Source organism: Ictalurus furcatus, chromosome 19, assembly GCF_023375685.1.
Source record: "Ictalurus furcatus strain D&B chromosome 19, Billie_1.0, whole genome shotgun sequence".
NCBI classification, from domain to species: Eukaryota; Metazoa; Chordata; class Actinopteri; order Siluriformes; family Ictaluridae; genus Ictalurus; species Ictalurus furcatus.
In genome coordinates this window covers 17,240,402-17,263,944 of record NC_071273.1, presented here as the reverse complement: position 1 = coordinate 17,263,944, position 23,543 = coordinate 17,240,402, and the positions used below count along the sequence as shown (strand labels likewise).

The following is a 23,543-nucleotide window of genomic DNA, read 5'->3' as shown; positions in this document are numbered from 1 at the left end:
AAAAATTGGTTCATTTTTTTATTGAACATGAAGTTTTCCCCTCATTATGGCAACATGATCAACCGCATAACTTTGTTAATCGACTAGTTTCCTTGTAGAGTCACTGCTCCTGTACACACTAGCCAGCTAAATCGAACAGGCAGTCAGACACAGCCACAGTGCATCCACACAGATTTAGTGCACTCTCTCTGGCATAGTTTCACATTCTGTGCACTGAGTGCTGTGTGTGTTAAATGATTGACAGGGATGCATGTGTACATCGTTGCGTCATTTATTAACATATTCGGGCTAAATGCTTGATTACAAAACATGAGACAGTCAGAAGCCAGATTTTTTTTTCTTACAGCATTATTTTGAAGTGCTGATTACTTAAGAAGCATGCACATGTTAAGTAAGCAAGCACACATGATCGCCTCAGATGACTGACCGAACATGAAATATTCTGTTACGGGCACTACCATAATTCTTAGCAATACTTTATGAGCTAAAGTACTTCAGTAGAAAAATGTGATTCAAAGTTGTGTGTTCTACTAATCTACTAGCAAATTATCAACATCTATTTGTGCTACAAGTGGCCATAGGCATAAAGTATGTGATACACAGTCTGGATTTGTAAGGAGAAAACACATGAGATTTGAATGTGAGCGTCATGCTGACCTGATGTAAACAGGCTCTGTGGTTCGGGAGCGGTGGGCCAGTCTGTATTGCTCTGTGTGGAGCTAGGGAAACCAGAAACACTGCTGCTACTGGGGATGGGGTTTGGATGTCTGAAGTTGCTGTTGTCAGAGAACAGTGACTGCGACTCGGTGCCTGCCCCGTCAAAGGGTGACCGCACTGTTAAACCCGCTACGTTGGCAGGCGCCACTATACACGGCTGGGCCAGACCTGGAGGGGGCGATGGCGAGTCACTGCAGGGAATCTGGGTGGAGATTCAAACAAGAGTGCGTGTCAAATCTGACGGAAATCACACAGGAAGGAAATGAGGAACCAAAAGTAGCGTTAAAAAAAAAAAAAAAAATACACTGGAAATTCTAGATACATGAATTCAAGAATACTATTAAACATTACCAAAAAAAATTGGGTACTTTTGATCTAAAAAAAAAAATTACCTGTGGTGTCTCTCCATTTCCTATACTGATGACTTCTGTTGGATTTTCACTGGGACTAAAGACAGATAGGATTACTCTCGGACAGTTCGAGTAGTGACCGAAATATTATGTAACTGTCATAAATAAAGACCACATGTGAAAATATCATTATGTGTAATATCTAAAAAGTACCTTATCTAATCTCACTGCCTAAAGCAACAGAATACAAGTATCATTCTTACATCTAGACAACATCCCAGTTTTATCTATTGTGCTGCCTGTGAGATTGAATTTTGTTTTAATATGTGGACAGACTACCCTATTAACTGACCATTTTGACCAAAGCCACTTTAAGCTTGACAAGCGGTCAGGGATGTAACGATTCACTCATCTCACGACGCGATATGATTCACGATACTGGTTTCACGATGTGATTTTTTTATTTATTTTTTTTAACAAAATGAGATTTAACACAAATTATAAATGAAACAGTGTTATTTCTCAAACGAAATGCTGCACATTCTTTGTGAAATTTAAATATCTTATGTCAAATAAAACTAAATTGAAATTTTAAAACAAATCTCAAATCAAATAAATAAATAATACAAATAAAAGAAATCTCTTCATTTAAACAAACTAAGGCTTTGCATGTGCTCTTTCCTAGCTTGGATTTTTTTTATTTTTTATTTTTTTATTTTTTTTAATGTACACGATTTTTATAAAGAAAGATCAACATATCCGCGTTTTCTACAAAAGAAAACGGCCTTGCATGTTTTGCCATGAAAACACAGATGCACCTTGTGATCTCCGCGGCTCTCGCACTCGTCGCTACAGATCCGCCGCACCCCTGCTGTTTAAAACGTGCATCACGATTCGTTTAACATCTCAACCGACTTGAAACGCCACGTATTATCATCGATTTTCAACCGGCTCGGAGTGCATCATTACATCTCTGCAAGTGGCAGAAAATGACCTAAGATTTTCTAAGATATGCATGCAGTGACCTTTCACTGACCAGATGATGTTTGAGTAAAAATAAACATAGCCCACTGAAGAACTCGAAGATGAATTGTTCGTGTTTTTTTTGCAAAAAATAATGTTATTTCGACTCAAATTTCAGGCTCTACAGAAAACAAACGCTTGAGACGGCACACATTTGTGCAGTTATTGCAAAATTTGAAAAAAAATGTTTTTTTGTGATCATATTGATTGCATTTGTGTTAGGAGATTTGCCATTTTTATACCTGGCAGGTTCACAGTTTGAAGAGAAAGGCGAGAGGGCTGGGAGAGGTCCGAGGCCGAGCTCAGAGTCCGGCCCGTCAGGAGTCAAGTGCTCACAGTCTGAGCCTCCATCCAGAGGCGGGCTCTTACGGAGTTCTGGAAGCCCATTGGACATCTTTCCCATGGGCTGTAACGATGGCCATGCATCTTTATTGATATTATTGGAACTATGAACCAAAACCCAGAGAGAAAAGGGATGTTAGGAAGGGGATGAAAGTAGAAAAAACAAAACTCTTCAAACAAATAATGGGACAAAACCACACTTGCACCAAAAAGCAGTACAGTTTCAATGAAAAATATTAGTGAATGATACACACAGTCTCTGTATATTCTCGGGTAACACCGAGTATTTTGCTGTACAGTTACACGACCTAGATAAAAAAAAATATCTAGCCCAAACCTCTGCACAGAGCCTGATTTGCTTTTTGTCTTCTCCCCAGTCCCAGTGGATGTCTGCAGGAAACTCGGGTTCATTTTGTACAGCTCTTGTAAAAGTTTCTGTTCGTACTCTTGATGCTTTCCTGCCTGCAATTAACAAACACTGCGCTTTAGATTCAGGTTTCTTTTTAGCAATCCAGAGGTTCAAAAAGGTGCAAACTTTACCTGCATCTCCTCTTTTGTGAAACTGGCTGCCTCATCACCTAGCTCGTGTAGATACATGCAGTCTGGTTTGGGACACTGCATGCTTTTTAGAAAGTAACTGCAGTACTTTGTTGTACCTAAAGATGCCTGCATTGTAAATGACAGGTGAGTCGCTTTGAACAACATAATAAAACTAGACCTTTAATGAGACAGATTGCCATTTAGTGTAATTTTAGTGCGTTACCTTAAGAGTTCTGCCATCTACTACTACGTTGTTGACGCACTGTATAGCTCTAAGGGCATCTTCTGACCGAATATAAGTGACGTAGGCACTAGCGCTAGGACCCTGAGGAGATATGGAAAAATGAAATTGTCAATCAGTCTTGGGGGGGAGGGATGCTTTTATAGCATAAAATTATAGATTAATCTAGCCAAAAAGCTCACTGGCACTCATGTAAAAGGCACATTTGAGGAATTTTTCTCCATGTATGTTGTAAATTAAAGAGTAAACCCAAGTTTTATAACTGTAGTGTAAGCAATAGTAAAGATCACCTGTGAGCCAGCATATGAGGTGCTGCTGTTGATGACCACTTTATGGATCTTCCCAAACTTCCCAAAATATTCTGGCTTCTTTAAGACCTGAAAGGCAATGTGGAAGAAATAAAGCTAGGGTACTAAATTTGGCAGAAACAAACCAAGTATAAAATGGGAGGCTACAATGAGCAGACGAGCTCAACAAAAATTTTTTTTAAAAGTTTGCCCTGTTGTCTGGCAATCACGAGTACAAATCCTGACAAAATGGATGCCATGGACATTCGTGCCGGGAGATCAAGAGTGAAAACCTGGCCGTGCTCTCTGGGTTTGAGGGATGGTGCTGCTCTGTCCCACCAATCAATAATGCAAACCAATTGTAGGAGTCTGTGAACTCGTTTATATGGAAGCTATTAGCACTTTTCTAAGTGCTCAGCTGTGACATAACAGTTGGAAATGATGCGGTTGCTGGCTTCACGAGTCTCATAGGAAGCACATCCTAGTCACTGTGCGATAAGGAAGAGCGATTGAATCCTTGTGTGTGTGTGTGAATTAAAATGAATCAAAAATTAATAAACTAAACCACTGGGTGATCTCAGGACATAGAATCAATCAGTGTTTGAGTGTCATTTCATGGATAGGGGGATTTAGTCTGACAGAAGGTGCTTCTGAGATTGAAGTCAATCTTAAATCAGGACCAGAGACTGGATGTTTCTTTGAGGCTTTTGTTCACTCAAGGCTGCTCCCTTCTTAATCAAGTCCTCTACCAAACATCAGGGAATATGAAGCAAAACTAAACAGTAAAACTAAAGGGAAAAAAAGATCAGTAATTAGGTAAAATTCATCAAATTTGAAAAAGCAAAAAATCAAAAATGTTAAACAAAATTAAAACAGCATATGTGCCTAACTCTGAGCTAGGAGCTGAACACACACATTTTACCTTAAAGCCTTTACACAATCATGAGTTGTACTCAAGGGCTGAATGTGTCAACCAATACCATCTGTCATTTTGCACATACAGAACTAGGCTAACTGTTATAGAGCTGGAGAGCGTATAGAAATAGCTGTGAATTTAAAAAAAAAAACATCCAGTTTTATCAATGAAAAAGAGAATGACAGAACAGGAAAAGTAGTTTAAAATGAGATGGGTTGTTAAACACGTGAAAACTAGAATAATATTGGTATGGCTTTAGAGAGCTAAGAATGTTTCATAATCCATGAGCTGGCAGCTGTACAGGGATATATTTTGTTCTACAAAACGTTCTTTCAGGAGGGATTCATCATCACTCAAGGCACATTAGCATATCAACCCATCACTTATATCTCTGTGTTTTCTTAGCAGTAAGGGTTGTTTTTGGGGGGGTTTTCTTGCTGTATTAGCAGGGATGGGCTTTGCACAGAGGTCTGAAGGAAGGGAATGGAGTCTACGCTTTTACTAGCAGAAATGCATAGTGCACTTTTAAGGCTAAGTTATAAACACCATGAACACATTGCTCAAGACTGAATGCTGAATACGCTCCTAATCTTATTCAGACAGTCTATGTACATCAGACATGCTAGCACTCTGCCTCTCCACTTCTCACTCGGCATAATTTGCTCTGTGTTGGGAGCTATTCAGGGTGCATGATGTCAGCGGTGATGGCAATCGGGAGATGGAATGAAAGAACATGCAGGAGCACAAGAGAGAGCGAGAGAGATGGAGAGAAAGAGAGGGTGAGAGAGATTGAGAGAAAACAAGTGTGTGAGAGAGAGATGCGATCCGTGGGCATGGAGCAGACTGACAGCGGAGGCTGAGTGGAGCTGCAAAATGTTCTCGATATGAAATATAGCACAAATCTATCTCCAAGAAGGTTCTTGCAAAAATTTTTCCTTGGAATATTAAAATATATTTCACAAACATAACCTTGCTCATAGATTGGAACTTTAATACATCTTCACAAGCCAAGAGGCGAAAGTAGCTCCAGTTAAACTCACTATATTATTTCCGGAGACTAAATATGATTAAAACATTAACACGGTGGTTATTTATTAAAATAACTTCATTTTTTATTGCGAACAATTCAGATACAGTGCCCTCCAGTAATATTGGCACCCTTGGTAAATATGAGCAAAGAAGGTGGTGAAAAATTGACTGTCGATTAACATTTTGATTTTTTTGTTCAAACAATTTACAAAAATACTCTGCTCTCATGAAAGTCAAACAATTGCAAAGAAAACAGGTTTATCAAAAGAATATATCTTTGTTAAATACATGTGTGGCACAATTACTGGCACCCCTATGAATTCATATGATCAATACATTTGAAGTATATTCCCATTGATATTTAAAAAAATAAATAAATTTAGTACACCTGGGTGACTAGGAACAGGAAATTATTCAACCATGACTTCCTGTTTCACAGGGGTATAAATATGAGGTAACACATAGGCTAAATTACCTTAGTCATTCATGACAATGGGTAAGACCAAGGAATATAGCTGTGATGTGCGGCAAAACGTTGTTGAGCTTCACAAAATGGGAAGTGGCTATAAGAAAATAGCACAAGCATTGAAAATGCCCATTTCCACCATCAGGGCAATAATTAAGAAGTTTCAGTAAACTGGAAATGTTATGAATCAACCTGGAATTGGACGTGTGTCTATATCGTCTCAACACACTGAAGAGGATAGTTCGAGTGGCCAAAAAATCTCCAAGGATCTCAGCTGGAGAATTGCAGAAGTTAGTTGTGTCTTGGGGTCAGAAAGTCTCCAAATCTACAATCCGAAGTCAGCTACATCACCACAAATCTCTACTCTCATCCAAAAACAAACTCAAGCATCTTCAGTTTGCCAGACACTACTGGAACTTCAAATGAGATTGGGTTCTATGGTCAGATGAAACCAAAACAGAGCTTTTTGGCAACAAACACCAGAGGTGGTTTTGGCGCATACAGAAGTAGTTATATGGAAAAGTACCTCATGCCCACGGTTAAATATGGTGGTGGCTCTTTAATGTTTTGGGGCTGTTTTTCTGCCAGAGGACCTGGACATTTTTTTATGATACATGGCATCATTGACTCTTGATCAACTGATATTAAATGAAAACCTGACTGCCTCTGCCAGAAAGCTTAAAATGGGCCGTGATTGGATTTTCCAGCAGGACAATGATCCAAAACATACTTCAAAATCAACACAAAAATGGTTTACTGTCCTCAAAATCAAGATCCTGCCATGGATCTGGAGAGATTCTGTATGGAGGAATGGTCTCAGATCCTTCACCATGTATTCTCCAACCTCATCAGGCATTATAGGAGAGGACTCTTATCTTGGCAAAGGGAAGTAGCACAAAGTATTCACTAAAAGGGTGCCAAAAATTGTTGCACACCTGTATTTAACAAACATCATATTTATAAACCTATGTTTTGTTTGCAATTGTTTGATATCCATGACAGCAGAGTATTTTGTGATTTTTTTTTTATTTTAACAAAGGACCAAAAGGTTACACAATAAAGACAATTTTTCACAGCCTTCTTATTTACCAAGGGTGCCAATATTAGTGGAGGGCACAGTAGCATTTATGAGCATTCCGGTGTGAAAGCCTTGTCGAAGAGAATCTGATTACTGAGGTTACTGTTATAAGCCTTTTATTTATATATATTTGTATTATGCATTGTGTGCCTCTGAACAACACAGTTACATTAAAATGTATTGCTTTGCTTATCTTGTTTGATTACATGTAGTGTGTGGGTTTGGGTGTGTGTGAGAAATCACCTCTGGGTCAGCAAGCCTCTGAGATAGCCCCACCACAAACACCAGATTCCTCTGGACGACGCGCACACTGGCCAGGTGTTTGCGGTTCTCTGTGATTTTCTGCTTGCGCTCGTTCTGCTTCTGCTTCTTCTCGTTCTTTATCCTCTGCAGCTCTTCCTGAGACAGGGGTTTGTATACAGCTGGGTCTTCTGGATAGGGCTAGAGCACACGTAACACACAGTTACACTCACTTAACCCACAGCATTCAATCTGAGTGCAGTTTGTCAGGTTAGAATAATTACCCCTGACCAACTTGCAAAAAGCTCAAAGCTTGGTGTTCATACTATTCTCTATAAGAGTTTTATGTACTGTAGTGAGATTTTAGGGTTTTGACACTCTGGGAATGTCTTAATGTGGAAATTAGTGGAAATTTATTAATGACTGGATAAATCACTGGATGGTGGTAAAGCGAATGTTGGAACTCTGGTTTTCCCGTCAACTTTTCCTACAGAGCTATAGAGCACTGAAATAATGAAATCACTGGAAGCCTGAGGCAACAGAGCACAAATGATTCGATCAAAGCTTGCTGGGATGTTGAACATCAGCTATCAAAAAACGCTTTTCTCCACCAACCCCTGTGGAGCGCTTCCCTAAAAACTGTGCTATACAGAAAACCTCTTATGGAGATCCTGAAGCTAAGAAAAATTAAGGCTTTTCAAAGTGACTCAATAAAAATCTGTGCTTTTTTGTGCCACAGCTTGTAAAAAAAATTTTTTTTGTTGTTTTTTTAAAAGACGGCTGCGATAAGCAATTTAGAACCATGTTCCAAGTGACATAGCATGCCTCTAATTTGGAAAGCGTAATTAGCCATTTCTCCCCAGTAATAAAGACATTTTTCAGCAAATCTTCTCAGTGATGCAAACAAGCATTCTAATATTAACTCCTCTGGGAGACGGCCCTCAAACTTGCAACTTCACATGCAGCAGTACCTTCCTGCAAGCGGGACAGAGGCCGTTTTCATCGGTGCGGATGCGGTGCCAGCAGAAACGACAGATTTGGTAGCCGCAGGTGCAGGGAAAGAAGTTAACGTCATCGATCTCCAGGGGCTCCATGCAGAGAGGGCACTCCATTGGATCTTCTTTCAGGTCAGGGCTACGGGACATCCTATGGCACGATGTGGCAAGTGGAGGCGTTGTTTCAGTGCAGAGGAAGGACTGGGCGTGACCCTGGAGAGGCAAGATGAGCATTACATTAACTTCAACAGGAAGCATTAGTGAGATGGCCCAATGAACGTAATGTTCTTAGGATATAATGACATGAGGCTTTGATCTAAAATTGCTTTTTAATTGGGCTTTACTGAAAGCAAAGAGCCTAAAGAAGCATGTAACAAAAACAGTTACAATGTGTATGCAAGACATTACTCATGAAGTCTATAACTGATTTTCTCAGGTATAAAATTTGTTTTGGTATAGTAGGCCTTTTGCTGGGTTCACATTCACACAAAAAGCCACACTATCACCAACAATCAAACCACAACAAAAACCACCAACTAACAGATCACCATTAAGTGTCTTATTTAGCAACCTCCAAGTCTGTGTGTGTGAGTGAAAGAGAGAGAACAAGTAATACACGAGTAAGAACACAACAAAAAAAATGCACAAAAACAAACAAACATTTAACTGTTTGAGAGATGGTGAATTAACCTTATAAAAACACCAAATAAGAATTGTCCATCTATGTCTATATTTGCTTTGGTTGAATAGAAAATCCATTATGATCAGCAGGGGTGGATTTGATCGAGTTGTAAAGTTGTCCTCTCTCCTCCCAACTGAAATCCATGACCATTTTTTTTTTGCTAGTGTCTTTCTTGTAGACGACACATTAACTTGAGAAGAACCGCCCCTAGCCCTAGCAACTCCCACATACAGTGAATAAGCCTCATTTATGAATTGTTTCAGTCTGTGCCTTTTGGGTACAGATTTTCGGTAGCCAGCCCTCGTGCTGATTGAGTGAAAAGGTTTCCTTCTGGTTTTTATTTTAGCTAACCGCACTTCCGTGGCCAAGCTCCACCATTACCTTCTGATGACTGCAGTCATTTCACATACTGAAAACTGCATTCCTAAGAGACAACAAAACCACCAATTAGTACAGAGCATGGCGAGCACAATTAGCCAGTGTAGCGGTTTCCCTTAGTCAGACTGTACCCTGCATTAGCGAGAACACTCTGAGACAGCCTTGCCAAAGTGCTGATAAATGGGCTGTCTGACACAAGCCAGGTCACTGTCATATCAACATGACATTTGGAGCGCCTCATCATTGCCTCCTTCCAATATCCCCATTTAATACATTTTGCCATAATCAATGTAAGGTGCATGTAGTGTGACAGCAGGAGAAAGAAAATGAGTGGCGGTAAGACAGAGAAAAGGCAGCTAAAAATATCACACTCAACGCGCACCAGCTGTTGAAGCCAGTGGCGGCGCCTCTGCTCTCTTTAAAAGGTCAGCAAAGATTGAGAGCTGGCTAGGACACTCACAGCTCCTCCCCTCCCCTGCCACTCTACATGTACGGTCATCAGCACTTCCTCTAGCCAACAAGGTCCCGAGCAGTCAGTGGCTCAAACACACCATGTCCAGAACATGCCTGGATGGAATTAGCAACACTGTCCAGGGTTGGGGGGTTTGACCCCATCAAATGTCCATGATTCCACATCCCAAGGTCCACTGCATCCAAGACAATCTCTTACAAGTGCTGGAGAAAAAACTTACATCAGATACACTCATGTATTTGTACAGACAAATTCTCATTATTAGGTTTAAGGCGAAGCAGAACTGGGTCAAACCAAAAGTATTCATCAATCACATGATTTAATTGTAATGTCAACAATAAAACAACAAGCAGAGAGGAATAACGTTTACTGGCCTTGGTAAATACGTCAACAGCAGCATGGGTGCACGAGTCCATGCTTTTCAAACTAAACTAGTAAGATAATAAAGGGGGATGAGAACAGTGATGATGGATATATCTGCCTTCACGTGCCCAAGAAAATTTTAAATAACTGACTGCCAGAATTTGCACAAAGCAGCAAAAGGAAAAACTGTGATATATACACATAAGGAAGTGCAAAGATTTTGTGATAAATGTTCCCAATCGCTGTGATTTCTTTAACACGGGTTAAATCAGCAAGGAAAGACTGCCTAAGGCTCACTATCTCTCTCTCTGTGTTTTTATCTAGTTCTACTGTCTAACTCAGTGCAGATGCATGGATATATTTGTCGTATTAGCGCTGGTGTAGATTTAGGTCCACCACTCACTGGCAGTCACAATCATAACTTAAGGAAAAGTGCTCCCTTACACCAGACCTTAAGGATTTTGGAAATCTTCCAGTTCCTGCTTGCCTGCTGACCGCAGCCAGTGCTGCCTTTCCCAAGGTAATACGCTAGCATACTACCATGCTAGTATCAACTCTTAAAACGTTTCACTGAATACTTTATTGAAGGTTTCAATACAAATTTCTATCCTGATTGGAGTGGTCCCTTTTAAAATGCCTCTGTCCCCATCCACAGGGTACATGGGGACTTGCTGGATGGGGTTACTCCTTCTAAATAAGTAAGTATTACTCAGGTCTCTATTACACGGAATGTACATTTTACCTCAGCATTATTTACACAAATGATTATAGTGAATTGAAAGGTACACATCATAACACATTTTGGCAATATTTATCATTTGCAGTGTATCCCATGTCCAATTATTCCATTAAAGCATGTACTTATTTTCATTCGCACACTCCTCATTCAGGATCAGTATGAAGTGACCTTTTATCCAAAGTGGGCAGAGCAAAAAGAGTTTCCCCACAGATACTGAAAAGCCTATGCATTGTGCAACCAAATGGAAGCACATTCTTCTGTTATCTGGAATGCATGCACGAGAGATGTTCCATTAGAGAAAAACTGCTCCTAGAACAAACAGCTGTGCAAACATGAGATATTTACACTATCAAATGAGAAGCGTGGTAAGCGAGCCGGCATCCATGCTAGGCTAAAGGCTTACCCTAGCCCGGCTCTACCATTCATTCTCCTCTCCAATGTTTGCTCTCCCAACTGGACTTACTCAGACTACAGCTAACTAGTACAGCATGAGGTAAAGGACTGTTGTGTTTTCATTTTTACAGAAACATGGCTCAAAAGACAGCACTCCGGAAGCAGCCATTCAGCTACCAGGGCTAACCGTACATCGCACCTACAAAATTCCACCAGCATGTTGATTTCGCAACCCATAGTATGAACACTTTAGACCTTGATTACACAAACACTCACAGTGCTTACAAAGGCTGCACCCTGCCCCCAGCTCGGCTGCTCAGACCACATCTATTATGCTAATCCCACTATACAGACCACTTCTGAAACGTGCCAAACTGGTTCTGGAACAGGTGAGAACCTGGTCTGAGGGAGCCATTTCAGCACTTCAGGAAAGCACTGAACACACATACTGGAACAAGTTCAGAGAGGCTGCTACATACCCCAAAACCACAGACTTGGAGGAATACACAGCATCAGTGACTGGCTACATCAGCAAGTGCATAGATCGTGTGACTCCCTACAAGACCATCATCACACATGGAAGACTGCTGAAGTGCGCTCGCAGTTCAAAACCGGAGATGCTGCCTTCAGGTCTGATGACAAGGCAGTCCTCCACATAGCAGGGGCCAATCGGTCCTGGGATGAAGAGCAACTACGCACTCCCAGACGCACTGAAAGATTTCTATGTTTCGAAAGGACAAAACTACATGCCAGTGGGAAAAACCACCCCAACTCGCACCATACTGTCTGTCTGCAGTAGATGTCAGGAAAGATCTACTCAGTGTTAACGCACGGAAAGCTGCAGGTTCTGACAACAGGGAATGTGCTGATCAACTTGCAGATGTCCTCACAGACATCAACATTTCCCTGAGAAAAGCAGTTGTCCTTGTTTGTTTTCAAATTTTCATCATATTTACATTTATGGCATTTGGCAGACGCCCTTAACCAGAGCGACTTACCCTGCAGAGGGTTATGGGCCTTGCTCAAGGGCCTGGTAGTGTCAGCTTGGCAGTGGTGGGATTTGATCTAACGACCTTCCATTCAGTAGTCCAACGACTTAAACACGAAGCTACCACTACCTCATAGGGGTGTAACTATACACTCAGCTCACGATTCGATACGCATCACGGTATTCTGAACAAATTTAACAGAAATTCAAATAACAGATTTATTTCCAAAACATTTTCAATATCTTTCTTTGTTATACATACAAAGAATTTATAACATTTCAAGATTTAATTTAACCTTCTGTATGTAAATGAACAATTAACTAGGTGTGTCACTGAACAATAAAACTAAGAGATTAACTAAGAGAGAACCTCTTAAAGCAGTAAAAGTGCAACAATAAAAAAAAATACATGTTAAAATAAATAGTTACAAATAAGTTCAACTCAATACAAATTGCTTTTGGTTAGTTTAGGTTACTTACAGGTTTTTTTGCAAAATGCAGATGAAGGGCAGGAAGTGATTTTCTACAAGCTCAAAATGCCTATGTTTTGGGTCGTTTATGGTTGCTGAAATCGATCAAACCGAGAAACCACAAGGAGCTTTTATCGTGTACCAAAGTTGTTGTTCATAACAGGGGAATAATGCCAGAAATTGACTGAAAAACGAAGGCTTGGAAACCTGCGTTTGCGGTCGGGGGGAGCAGAGTCGGATTATGCTCGTGTGTGCAGTGACCACTTTTGTCAAAGGCAAGTCAATACAACTTAAACATGCTGTGTTTATGTAACGTTAGCTGTTTCCGTACTCTGTAAAGTTAAAGTAATTGTTTCGCAATGATCCATGCCTTAAGTGGCGTTTCTGCAGACCTTTGAGAGTGGTTAACCTGATAACGTAAACAACCGTAATGTTAACATCAAGAGGCACAGCAGCGGGTTAGGGTTAGTTGCTAGGTTAATCCACAGGACACAAAAAAAAAAAAGAAAAGAAATGCCACTTACCCAGGCGAAAACCAAATCATTGTGGAGCATCTTGGTACCGAGGTCGTTGACCCAACCGCTAACAAAAAAGTTGTAGTCCTCCATACTTTTGTAAGCTTTCATTTGTTTTCTGGAGTAGAAGGATGTCTGGAGGACAAGGTAGTTGCTTATATCTAACGCCTCGATGGCAGGCAAGCATTTCAATTCAGTAGAAAAATCACTCCTCTTCATAACATAAGGATCACATCCAACATATTTTGTGATTTTCTGTTTATAACTTTCTCTTGTAATACTGTGTAAACCAGTACAGTACAGACTTTCCGCCATCTCGTCCATTCTGCTCTTCACTTCCTGCCCTCCATCTGAATTTTGCACTTCAACAGAATCAGCCTGTGGTATGGGAACTGAACAGACTCCAACTGCAAGACTCTGCAGTGAATTGTAAGGACGGCTGAAAAGATTGGCACCACCAGACACCTCATACGACAACCTCCGCATCCACAAAGCCACCAGTACTGTGGACGACCCCATTCACCCCTCTCAAGGACTCTTCATCCTCCTGCCAGCTACCAGAAGATACAGGAGCATCCGTGCCACCACCAGCAGACTCTGCAACAGTTTCTTCCCTGAGGCAGTCAGATTACTCAACACCCTGCTGCTTCCCAACGCTTACCTGGCCTAGTCATACACTGTGACTGTGGCATGCAGTGAAAAACAAACATACAGTGAGCAGCAGTTCTGCTGGTGGAAATGCCTTAATGATGAGAGAGATCAGAGGAGAATGGCCAGATTTGTGCGAACTGACAGGAAGGCTAGGTTAACTCAAATAATTACTCTTTACAATCATGTTTTGCAAAAAAGCATCTCGGAACACACATCACCGCTAACCTTGAAGTGAACCGGCTACAGCATAAGCAGAAGATCACAACAGATTATACTCCTGTCAGCAGCTACAGTAGACTCACTCAAACTAGACAGCTGAAGGTCGAAAAAATGTCACCTGGTCTGATTAATCTTAATTTCTTCTGCAGCATGCAGATGGTAGGGACATTTGGCATCAACAGCATGAATCCATAGACCCAACTTGTCTTGTGCCAACAGGTTTTCTTGTGCCACACAATGGGCCCCTTAATACCAATCAAGCATGGTTTGAATGCCACAGCCTATTGGAGTATTGTTGCAGACCATGTGTATCCATTTATGGCCACAATTGATCAATTTTATCATCCAGAAAGTCGTCGAACATGATCATGAGTGCAGTGTCAGAAGCCAATAGAGTGCCTTTGGGATGGGATAGAACAGGAGCATCTGCAGCATGAACGTTGCAGCTGACAAATCTGCAGCAATTATGTGATCAACAACATGAACGAAAATCTCGATGCAGTGTTTTCCAACACCTTGTGGAAGCAAGGTCACAAAGAATTGAGGGCAACCCTGCAGCATGGTGTAAGTATGGTGTTCCTAAGAAGGCATCCTAATTTAGTTGTTGTAATAAAATTGAGTAGGTCTTTCTACTTGCCTCTGCCTCTTGGTTGCATGCTAATGCTAAGGAAGAAGTCTCATTTCATTTCAATTCTAGCAGTGCATGATCAGGCATGAACCAGTCTTCCTCAATAATAAAGTGTCATACTGGGTATCTCACATGGCGAAGAAAGAGTGGAGTAAGCAGACTGGAAATAAGATTTGGCGTTAGCCGAGCATGTTACTGGAAGGCAGATGTATCTAATATGCTCAATAAAAAATCGCCGCAGACTGTCAAGACCATAAAACCCAAACCAAACACAAACATGCAATAATAATAATAATAAATAAAAACAACCCGAACTTAGTATAAATATAGAAAGGAAACAAAATGAATATGTACAAAAAAAACAAACCACAGTCTCTGCAACTTCTCATTTTTTCTTAATGTGTAAACAAAGAGGAACTGCCACATGCCACCTACATAACAAAAGAGTCATGTTATAACATGTTGGAAGTTAGCAGTCTGGTTTGATTGACATTACACAGTGTGGACTTTTAGGAAGACTAAGACAGAGAAATATTCAAAGCAGAGGATTCTGTACTTTACCATAAAATGTCCATCAAGTCTTATCAAGTCCTACAGTTACAGCATACACTGGTTAGATAATTGAAATCCTGCAACTTTGCGCATTGATGTTCTTCGGTCTTGTTTTCAGAACAAGACTGGAAATACAATACATCAGTGGACTAAATCGTATCCTGGACAAGCAGATTTTGTGTACAGGCTATATGTTTTTTTTTTATATTCATAGTTACCCAGTGGACAAGCAGGTTCAAGAACAAGGGGGGGGGGTTCCTCAGGGTACTCCGGTTTCCTCCCCTATGAAAGGGGACTGATTGGCATGTCCAAAAATGTCCATAGTGTATGAATGTGTGTGTGTGTGAGATTGCGCCCTGTGATGGATTGACACCCGGTCCAGGGTGTCCCCCACCTTGTGCCCCATGCCTCCTGGGATAGGCTCCAGGTTCTCCACGACCCAGTGGGGATAAGCAGTACAGAAAATGGATGGTTTTTAGATAGAGGACGCAGTCTCTTAGCTGAGAAAGAAATTGCGAAAATTTGACAACTCTGGTGGGCCATAAAGGGATGCACCCTACTCAATGGAGGCCTCACGCTGAAAAAGTTTGAAGAACCACTGTCTAATCATTATATTACACCACTTTTTAGCCAAGTGACTAAAATATGGGACTGGACAACAAATGGGAGCTTTCATTCACCTGGTGAATTTATAAATTTGTCTACCTTCCACTAAATACAGTCCCCTCTGAAAGTAGTAAAATGGCCAATATTTTGTTTTTGCTTTACACTAAAGACATTTGGGTTTGAGATTAAAGGATATATGAGATGATAGACCAGAATTTCAGCTTTCAGCTCCTGATATTTATATCTAGATGTGTTAAACATGGAACATGGCCCCTTTGGTTTGCACCCACCCATTTTTCAAATGATCAAAAAAAATGTGAAAACGTGACTGACAGGTGTTTCTTGTTGCCCAGGTATTTCCTGTTAAGACTGTTAGATAGCTCTGAATGTCTACTCTAGGACTGATCCCTGAGTTTTGCCTGTGTGTCTGTGGTTAAAAAGGATAAACCAACATAAAGACCAGAGAGCTGAAAAAGAAAGAAACCATTAGAGTACTAACAGCCAAGCAAGAAACAGGTCAGCCAAGTAAAATAACAGCAGTCGATGACGGAAACATTGTGAGCTGTGAAGAAAACACCCAAAACAGTCAGTCAGTGACATCAACAGTCTCCACAGGGCAGGGGTGAAGGTGTCACAATCCACCGTTCTAATAAGACTTTGAGAGCAGAAATATAGAGACCATACCAAAAGATGAAATCCACTCATCAGCAGTAAGAATCAGAAAGCCAGATTGGAATTTGAAAAGAAATACAGAGGTGATCCACAAAAGTTCTGGAACCAAGATTAACCTCTACCAAAGTGATGGAAAGACCAAAGTGTGGACAAAGAAAGGATGTGCTCATGGTCTAAAACATACAAGCTCATTGCTCAAGCATGATGGAGGAAGCATCATGGCTTAGGTTTGCATGGCTGCTTCTGGAACAGGTTCACTAATCTTTATTGATGATGTAACTCATGATGTTAGCAGCAGAATGAATTCAGACATTAACAGGAACATCCTGTCTGACAATTTACAGAGAAATGCATCCGAGTGAATTGGAAGAAATTTCATCATGCTAAAACACAATGCCAACACAAAGTTTTGTTTACTTTGTCAGGTGAAAGTAAAAGTAAAGGTTTTAAACTGGTCAAGTCAAACACTAGACCTTAACCCAATCAAGCATGCATTCCACCTACTGAAGAGGAGACTAAAGGGAGAAAACCCCTACAACTAACCACAAACCAAAAGATGCTGAAGTACAAGTCTGGAACATCACAAAAGAAGAATGCAACAATTTGCTGAGGTCAGTGGTCACTGGCTTGACTAAGCTATTGCAACTAAGGGGTATGCAACCAAATAAGGGTTCTCTACTTTTCAACTATGTTACAATACTTTTGCTCACATAAAAATGGCTGGTCTGTCACCAAATTTGGCATGTTCTAAGTTGGTTAACACATTTAGACATAAATATCGGGAAATGAAAGCTGTAAATGTGCTCTATCGTCTCATTCATCTTTTGATCTCAAACACTGATGTCTTCAGTGTATTGTGCCAAAAATATATTATTATTATTATTATTATTATTATTATTATTATAATAGACCTTGCCGTTCCAATACTTTCAGGTGGGACTGTACCTTGTCTGAGCACCATGAGGAAAAAGAGAACAAATAAAATGAGATTTCAGGACACTCATCCATCACTCTGACTCTTTAACAAGGGGCTATACAATACCACAAAGATTTAAGCTTATAATTCCACCTAACCTTATTATCATTTGCTAAGGCATACTCCCTGAGTTGTAGAAAATCGTGGTTCCAAAAAGGACATTTTTCCATCTTCCCATTAAAAAAGGACAAATGGCTAATTTCCAATGTAGTTATGAAAGCCTCCACGGCATTATCAGAAACTCTACACACACCAAGTGTGAGATAACAGACCCCAAGTAGGCCTACTCACACAAGCATAACAAGACTTAGTCAGTTTAACCGTTGTCAAAGGCCTCCTTTCAACAACTAGAAAATACAGTCTGCACTCTATGAGAACAGTTACACATTAAAATCGATTCTTGCTTGTGAATTATAACGTTGTTTCTGCCACGAGTCAGTGCTGCCAGAGCATGTGCCCATATTGGGCCAAGGACATTTCTGTACCTTTCTAATGCCTTGCATCTGTCCTCTTAAACATTCCCCACCAAGAAATAACCTCTCCCAGAGGACAGACTATGCACATGGACAAAAAGCACTACTTATGTAAAGAATATTCAACAACAGGATTATTAGCAATACATCAACTAGGCCAAAATGTAAGCCCATGCATCTACAATATATCATACATTAGCTGGCTACAGAATTCACAGAAAACCAAACAGGCTGAATCATATAACTGCACTATACCTCAAAGATTACTAGAAAGATTACTGCTTATGTCAGGAGATGAAAAGTCCTGGTTTGAGGCTCCAGAGTGGCGCAACGGAAAAGTTAGCCTCGTTGTCCGGAAACTGTGAATTCAAATCCCAACAATGCCACAGCTATCAGTGGCCAGGAGTCCAAAAGAGCAAAATCTGTCAATCACAGTGACCCTAGCTAATCATGGGCATCTATGAGCTCATGCAAGTGAATAGCGAGTGTATTACACCGCCCCATGATGCAGCAGCAGTTCGAAAACACGCTGTTGACTGGCTTCACATGGACGAAGCACACGATAGCCTTCACCCTTCAGGATTGGCAGCAGTAGTATGACGGAGAAACCTAACTGGTGGGTAGGACTAAATTAGAGAGAAAAAAAAAATAAATAAAATCTATGATTTGAAATAAATAATTAAAACAATGACAATAAAATAACTGCAAGCTATGTGAAGGCTTTTGCACAGTCTACTCAGTCATACTGTGCTCTCCCCTATCTAACCAGATCTCTCTACTCAGGCTGTAACAACTAATCAACAAAACTGATCAAACGTAATAATAAGAAAAATAAGCAAATAGTGTCAATGTTTTAAGCTTTTCCTAGAATAAATTTCCATTAAGAGTTCGAACCCACTCATACTCATAGGAAGATTACGCTAAGCAGCCACAAAGATATCTTGATAACGTCTTACCCATCTTTTCCAAGAGTGCCAATAATTTTGGAGCTGGCTGTATTATGAATATGTACATTTCCACCATGACGGTGTACTTTACCAAGGACAAACTATTAAATCTGCAAGGTGCAAAGCTATAAAAAGAAATCTAAATGGGACTACTGTTATAAGAATACTTCTCCACCAGCGTACTTCTCTCTCAGAGAGCTGCTCGCTGATCATATCTGCTTTAATAACAGCACAAGGTTCTTTCACATATGTATGTTTATAACGTTTAATAAATGGATTCGTTCTGGAGCACAAACATATAGGAAATGCTGCTGTCGATCAGTATGTGATCAGACAAGCCCACACAAATGTTTTCGGTATCGCTTGCATGAGAAAAGCCATGTTAGATTATTGTTTGCAGTTGAAATCATGTTTGCGCGTACAGAGAAAACAGAGCCAAAGGGCTGTCTTAGTGGCACTAAAGACTAAACGGTTTTACACACGATTATTACTTGTATGAGATGATCACAATAAGAATTCTATAACAGACTGTGCGAGAAGTTGTATGTGCCGGATTAAACCAAGTTCACACTACATGATTTTCAACGCCGGCAGATCACCGTGCTTTTCACACTACGTGACTTATAATCGGGAGTCATAAACTCGTTGTGGTGTTCACACTATGTGATTGCTCTGAGACAGGGGGTCACTCACACACACACACACAAACAACACGATCTGAACAAGACTCTGTCTGGTGTCCAAACTACGTTTTGTCACGAAAAACACATGCGAGAAGTGAGACGGCTATATGACGCGAAAACCACGTGCGAAACAGGAGTTGTTTATTTGAAGATGGGCGTAGGACAGAAACGAGCGGTGCAAGCTGTTTGCGTGATGAACAAACCCACAAAAACGAAAAGACAAAGAAAGTGGGTGAAAGAACGTCTTCGTTGAAAGTTAAAAAGTTGTACGCGAGTTTCCCCTCCTCACGGTGACCTCACCCCATGCCTTGCTCTCTCATTGGCTGTAGCTCGTCGCCGCAATCGCTGCCAGAGACGACACTTTTCACACCACAGGATGTGGAGTCGCCCGACAGCTCCAGATATTTAGCATGCCAAATATCTGTATGGCGTCGGTGATGCCTCGGCAAGCCTCTCTGACACGTTGTTGAGTAACTCACACATAACGATCGACTGGAGAGTGACGAGCGCCGATTCGCCTCCGATCAAAGGGTTTTGTCGGCAAGCTCGGCGACGTGCAAATCGGACTTAAAATCGTGTAGTGTAAACTAGGCTTAACACGATGAAGACCGTCACGACAGCACAGATCTGAAAGCAAAAAAGTTTCATCTCGTCATAATAGCAAATCAACTCAATAAGAGAGCCTTTTTGTGTGCCAATTAGCCCGCTGCGCACCTGGAAGGTGTAATTCACCCTTTATTTATTTCCATGCCGTGTCTCCGTTTGTCCCGCTGAGATACAACGGAGACGAGACATTACACAGAGATTCTCTCTGCTGCTGAAATTCAACAAACCGCTCTTCGTTTAAATCTCCACCGTATTCGTAGCTGTCGAGTGAGTGTGTGTGTGTGTATGTAAACCTACAAACATCTTCCTATCGGTGGTTTTTAAATGAGTGGTGTAATAGCAGTCATTGAACTTTAGCGTCAGCTGTCTTCGCTTGCAGTGGCACTACATCCTGCGCTCTCTATAGACAATTTGGACGTGTAAAAGCTTTAGATGACTTGGGTGCAGGATTAATTATGACGAAATCAAATTGTTCAAGATGACAGACTGCCTCAACCAAACCCTGGCGGACAGACAGACAGACTAGGCCTGCAAGAAATGACACTTGGTGTCCTTGAGGGCGCTTTCAAAATGTCTGATTTCAACTAAAAGTGACTTTTTCTGTCTGGACTCTCAGCTACAAGATATAACGTTACATTATAGCCACACTGACAGCTGGCTAAAAACAGCAGCTCAAAGGCAATTCACTATTAATCCACAAACAATAAAACACACAATATGAAATATTAATGTCCTTTCTAATTTTACTAAATCAAAGAGCGAGGTATAGCAGCTACCGTTACACTTAAGGCTGGGGGGGGGGATAGCTACCTCGCTAGCCTAGCAAGATAGCTATTACAAGAACTGAAAGTCACCATTCACTAAATATTCTTTAATTATATGAACATATTAATCAGTGACAGTGAGTTAAGACGTATAACTACAATAAAGACTGATATTTTGTGTTACCCGAACAACACAGTCACGTCTACTAACGGAGTTAGCTAACGCTAACTGACATGGGTGTAGCAGTTGACAGTTAGCCTGTTAGCTAGTTTGTTGACAGTACAGCAAGTACACGTCTACATAGCAAATAATAATGTAAAAACAATATCAATGTGTATAGGAAAGAAGATAAACATAAAAACATGAATAAGCTAGAAGTCAGAGTATAATGGAGGCGGCAAACAGTTTAGAAAGTGGCGAAATCTACGCGCTAAACTACCAGTCTGGTGGATATTTGAGCAGTTTTAGCAGCGAGGCCTGTACTGTTCCGGTAAAGCCCGAGACTCTCCCAACCGAGTACATAACATCTGAAAAGCACACCAGATTTATTGGCAATAAAATAAAATAAAAATTAAATACCACAAGGACGAGTGGGGTGTTTGTTTAGTTTGGTTTGGTTTGCAGCAAACTCTTACAGAAAAGTGTACACCAAAACTTTGGTCGTTCCTCTGTCTACGGTTGATGGCAGAGCACAGAGTGCTAGCTAACGCAGCTAGCTTTAGGGATACTCACCCTGTCTAATTTTGTTCTTCTCAAGATTTATTCACAGCAGTTGGGAAGGTGATCTAAGAAACCTTTCTGAACTCCGGAATAAAAATGTAAAAAAACAACAACAAAAACTGGGAGCACGGATTCAGTTGGGGATTACTTCTGCGCTCTTATTTAAATGAAAACACCAAGGCGTACTGATAGCCTCTATAACCATGTACAGCGGCTGCACCTTCAAACCTCCATCTTACGTGAAAGGGGAGGAGTGAGAGAGAGAGGGAGGGGGAGGGGGAATTACAACTTACTGCGCATGCGTCAGTCCAAACGGTTTATGGGTAACGTAGTAACATAATATTGATAGTCAAAGGAATAAAGTAGTATCATCGGCTAGTTGAGATATTTTTAAATTCTTCACCACATGTGGAAACACCTTTTAAAATGGGATTTTGATAAAAAAATATATTAATTGATAACAATACAACAGCTGCAAGAAAAAGAAACGGGGGAAAACTCCGTTATTAGCAATTACATTTACTGCATTTAGCAGACGCCCTTATCCAGAGCGACTTACATTTATATCATTTATACACCTGAGTAATTGAAGGTTAAGGGCCTTGCCCGAAGGCCTAATAGTGGTAGCTTGGCAGTGCTGGGGCTTGAACCCAGAGCCTTTAACCACTGAGACACCTAAAATGGTTTTAGTAGTAGCTATGCAAGCCAATCAAAATTGAAGAATTAATATCATTATAAAACATACTCACAATGTTGATAAAGGTACTTCGGAAACCAAAAACGATGAGAGATTTAAGCAAAAATTGCCATGGCGTTCGAATGAATCAAATGCTTTATAACAATCCGAAAACGTCTGAATCAATATTCTCTGCGTAGACAACGGGATCGAGTACTAAACTTATACTGGAACTAATGTGTCTATTTTTCATAAATCCATTTTGTGTTTCGGCAATTATACTGTTAAGACCAGATTTTAAACGAGTTGCAAATATTAAAGCTAGTCATTTGTAATCAACATTTAGCAGAGCTATTGGTCTCCAGTTTTTCAATTAAAAGTGGGTCTTTATCCATTTTGGGGATCAGAGAAATAAGCCCCTGTTTCACTGTGGGAGTCATCTCTCCTTTTATTTAATACATTCTTTAAACAAACTATGCAACGGTTGCTTTAAGAGGTCCCAGAAATGTAAATAAAATGCACCAGACAGGCCATCAGGTGCCTGGAGATTTTCCTTTCCCCACAGATTTCAGAACATCTTTCATTTCAGTAATAGAGATATCAGAATCACATAGTTGCTTAATATCCTAATTAATACATGAAAACTTATCACGAATACTCAAAAGAAAAACATTACATTTTCCTTGAGAAATGAGAAGTATACAATTCTTTGTAAAAGGTGTATACAAAGGTTGAGATCATTCCTGGATCTGTACATAAATCTCCATTAATGTTTAGGGCAGAGAAAGATGTCTTTTTACGATTTCTTTTCTCTAGAGCAAAAAAATAATTAGTGTTTCTTTCACCCTTCTCGATCCATTTTGCTCTAGAGCGTATAAAAGCACTTTTAACAATCCCCTTATACATATTTTCAATTTGAAATTGACAGACGCTCAATTCTACCTCATCTTCTGCATTAACAAACAGATAACGTAGTAACCTCTATGTACTACTGATCGAAATTTCGGCTGTTTAAACACACACACACACACACACACACACACACACACAAGAAAAAATAAGTTCCAGCTGTGTTTGGTCTAAACACGATCCAATAGTCCATTAATTGGATTCAAACATTTATTACCATTCTGCTTTTTAAAAAA

At 40.4% G+C, this 23,543-nt stretch overlaps 1 protein-coding gene across 3 annotated transcripts in view; it reads right to left on the bottom strand.

Annotated features, from left to right (window-relative positions):
- cnot4b (CCR4-NOT transcription complex, subunit 4b) overlaps nt 1-21,958 on the bottom strand; it is a 33,040-nt gene extending 11,082 nt beyond the window's left edge. Inside the window, exons 1-10 of one of the 3 annotated variants that reach the window (XM_053650229.1) lie at nt 21,735-21,958; nt 8,201-8,437; nt 7,233-7,430; nt 3,504-3,590; nt 3,196-3,297; nt 2,973-3,098; nt 2,770-2,894; nt 2,333-2,536; nt 1,110-1,164; nt 658-919 (exon numbers count right to left, since the gene is read on the bottom strand). In XM_053650229.1, the coding sequence (XP_053506204.1) occupies nt 658-919; nt 1,110-1,164; nt 2,333-2,536; nt 2,770-2,894; nt 2,973-3,098; nt 3,196-3,297; nt 3,504-3,590; nt 7,233-7,430; nt 8,201-8,374 (1,333 nt within the window). In that variant the 5' untranslated portion in view covers nt 8,375-8,437; nt 21,735-21,958. Of the gene's footprint in view, nt 1-657; nt 920-1,109; nt 1,165-2,332; nt 2,537-2,769; nt 2,895-2,972; nt 3,099-3,195; nt 3,298-3,503; nt 3,591-7,232; nt 7,431-8,200; nt 8,438-9,835; nt 10,335-13,233; nt 15,141-21,734 lie in introns of those variants that run through there. The other 2 variants (XM_053650227.1, XM_053650228.1) reach the window with 2 other exon arrangements.
- Nucleotides 21,959-23,543: the final 1,585 nt, after the last annotated feature.